Source organism: Cenococcum geophilum (genome assembly GCF_001692895.1).
Source record: "Cenococcum geophilum 1.58 unplaced genomic scaffold K441scaffold_19, whole genome shotgun sequence".
In the NCBI taxonomy this organism is placed as follows: domain Eukaryota; kingdom Fungi; phylum Ascomycota; class Dothideomycetes; order Gloniales; family Gloniaceae; genus Cenococcum; species Cenococcum geophilum.
Window position 1 is genome coordinate 1,100,565 of NW_027137577.1, and position 2,885 is coordinate 1,103,449.

The 2,885-nt window shown below is 41.4% G+C and overlaps 1 protein-coding gene across 1 annotated transcript; it reads left to right on the forward strand.

The window, feature by feature from the left end:
• The first annotated feature begins 1,737 nt into the window (after positions 1-1,737).
• Positions 1,738-2,544, forward strand: K441DRAFT_91369 (uncharacterized protein). Its single transcript, XM_067654536.1, has 2 exons — positions 1,738-1,814; positions 1,895-2,544. Exon 2 carries the CDS (start codon positions 1,987-1,989, stop codon positions 2,395-2,397), a length of 411 nt encoding a protein of 136 aa, XP_067504413.1. The 5' UTR covers positions 1,738-1,814; positions 1,895-1,986; the 3' UTR covers positions 2,398-2,544.
• The last annotated feature ends 341 nt before the right edge of the window (positions 2,545-2,885 follow it).

Genomic DNA, 2,885 nt, shown 5'->3' on the forward strand with positions numbered 1-2,885 from the left:
CTAAACTTATTAGAGGTAGTTAAAGTTATTATAAATAATAATAGTATTAGAAGCTGCACCTATTAAGCGGATTTTTACCTATATATAGGTTAGTATATACCTATACCGCGGAGATTATAGGCTAAACCTTAATTCCTAGGCTATCTACTCCTTCTGCTGGTTTAAAGTAGTATAACTATTAATTAATTTAAGCCTATAGAGTATAGAAAGTATATAGCGCTTAACACCGTTAGCTTAAAGATATATCCCTAATAGCTATAGGATATAGTTTATAGAGTTTTATAAAAGGCTAAATATAAGTGTAGAAGCTATTAAAACCGCATAGCCTTTATATAAAGAATATTTGCGTTAACCCTCTTAATATGCTATAATTATATGCTCTAGTATAGGTGTGTAAGTTTTTATAGCTTAATAGTACTGCCTAAGGTTAAGCTGCTTAATATCCGCATATTAGTTAAAGCTGCTAAATAGTAACTCTTTCTCCCTTAGCTCTTTAAGCTCTCCCTAGATAGTAAGAGTAATACTAGTACCTACTATACCGCGCTTCTCTATCTCTTTAGTATAGATATCTAGGATATTAGCATCCTCTAGGAGTTTATTAAGGAGCTCCCTTACTCTTTTTTTCTTTAGTGCCTTACGTAAACCTTTAGCTATTATAATTTATTTAAGCGCTAGGTCTCCTATAGACATCCGCTATAGCCTAAGATAGTTAATAATTACCCAGACCTTCTCTATAGCGGATATCTTCTTAGTGGATATTGCGGATATTGCGGGTATTTTATTAACTCCTACTTTTTTATCCTCTTGGGGATCTATATAGTTTAGCAGTAGTAAGTAGGCTATTAAGGACCGCTATTAAGCTGCGGATAGCAATAGGGGAGATAACAGGGGAGACGATAGGGGAGACAATGGGGGTGGGATAAGACGGCTAATGCCCTTAGGCACTATACCCGCTGTATCTCTTAATTCTCTAGCGGTATTAGTTAATAGAAAGGGTAGTTTATTATTAAAAGCTTAAGAAGACTAGCTCCTGCTAGACGAAATAAAGGGGTTTCTTTAACGCCTTTTAGATGCGCCTATGGCTAGCAGTTGGTTTTAGAAAATCTATTAATTAGAGAGCTAATTAAGGCAATTCTAATATAGGTATTAACAGGATAATAGACGTGGCGGTTGCTTACATTAATTTCATTAAAGTTAATGGTTTACCTTATATAAATAGACCGGCTCGGCTTCCAAAAGCTTGCTAAAGTGGCTCAGACTAAGAAACAGATGGATCGATTGAATAGGTTAGCTTGCGGATATTCGATTATCCGCGCAGCGGATATTCATCGGTTTCTTGGTCTGAGCATGCTGAGTCAACAAAAGTCTATCACCAACTCTCTTAACCCTAAAATATTACCACTATACTGCGCAAGGGCCTACGGGCAACTGTTTCCTACCTTTATTATGCTTATAGAGCCTTCTACTGTCAACTATTTTATATATAAAGCTTCCAAACGAGACAAACGAGTTTAACTGTTTGTTTGAGTTGTTTCCAATCTATCAATCAATCAAACGAACGCTCTAATATAGGCAAACAATTAAACCTGAAGGCCTTCGTTTGATTTGTTTGTTTAATAGCAAGTCTGCCCAGGGCTGAACCCGCAAAACGCACAAGCGCTGGTACGATTCCGCAAGGTAAAACTTATTGGACCTTCCACTCGGCTCCCGGTGACCTTTTAAACATCAGCTATAGCTTGCGCTTTCCTAGTCACAGACGGCTGAGTTCCCATACCCTTTAAGCTTGGGGGAGAGGTGTTATTTGTCGGAAAGAGGTAAATATAACTATATTTATGCTTCTCTCTCAGAATTGGCATTACATAGTCCATCAATCTTCCCAATTCTAATTGTATAGTCTCAACTGATCATCCCACGTCATGTCTTCCCTAGCTTCTAAAGTCTTCGCCGTCTCCGACGACGCCTCTAGAATGGCTCGCAACATGCCGCATGCCGGCCGCCGCAAAAGCCAAATCCATCTCCATCGGCGGCTTCCAGGATGCTGATTTCGAAGCCACTCGCAAGGAACTACAGCCTATAAACCCCAGCACCGAAGTCCAGACCGTAAAAGTTGATGTTTCCTCTTCTGCCTCCGTAACCGCCTGGATCAGCGACATCATCTCGAGCTTCGGCACCCTGGACGGCACTGTCAATGCGGCTGGCATAGCGCGGCCTGTAGGTGTGGGGGAGGGCCCCGCGATTTTGAGTGGGGCGGGTGAAATGTTTAAGCGGGTGATGAGGATTAATTTGGAGGGCGTGTTTTATTGTCCGAGAGAGCAAATTAGAGTCATGATGGAGCTGCCAAAGCTTCGAGGAGTATTACCAACATTGCTAGTATCGGTCACTAGTTCATGGAGGTGATACGTATGGTTATGGTGTGTTGAAGGCTGGCGTGGCGTATTTGTCGGCGTGTCTGGCAAAGGATGTTGCACCGCATGGGATTCGGGTTAATTGGTTTTACCTAGTATATTAATTTGAATGGTGATAATTTTGATATTTTGGCTAAGGGCTATTGTAACACCCATGCTACTGTAGCACAGTTCTTTGCACTGCAAGAAGCTGGCGCGCCAATCGGCACAAAGGGATAGCAGTTAGTGCAGCCCACATACATTGCCCAGGCAATTGTGCTCCTTCTGAGCGAGGAGTTTTCTTAGATTTCGGGAGTCAACTTACCTGTTGGTCCGGGTGCTCCATAGAGATATGCTACATTAAGGGCATGAATTCCCGTGATAGCAGCTCCTCAATCACAAAATATAAGATTAGATGGGGTAACTTGCTCATTGTTACTCGGTAGAACGCTACGATACCTGTCTGAAAGAACCACGAAGCTAGATTTTGCTTCTCATCAC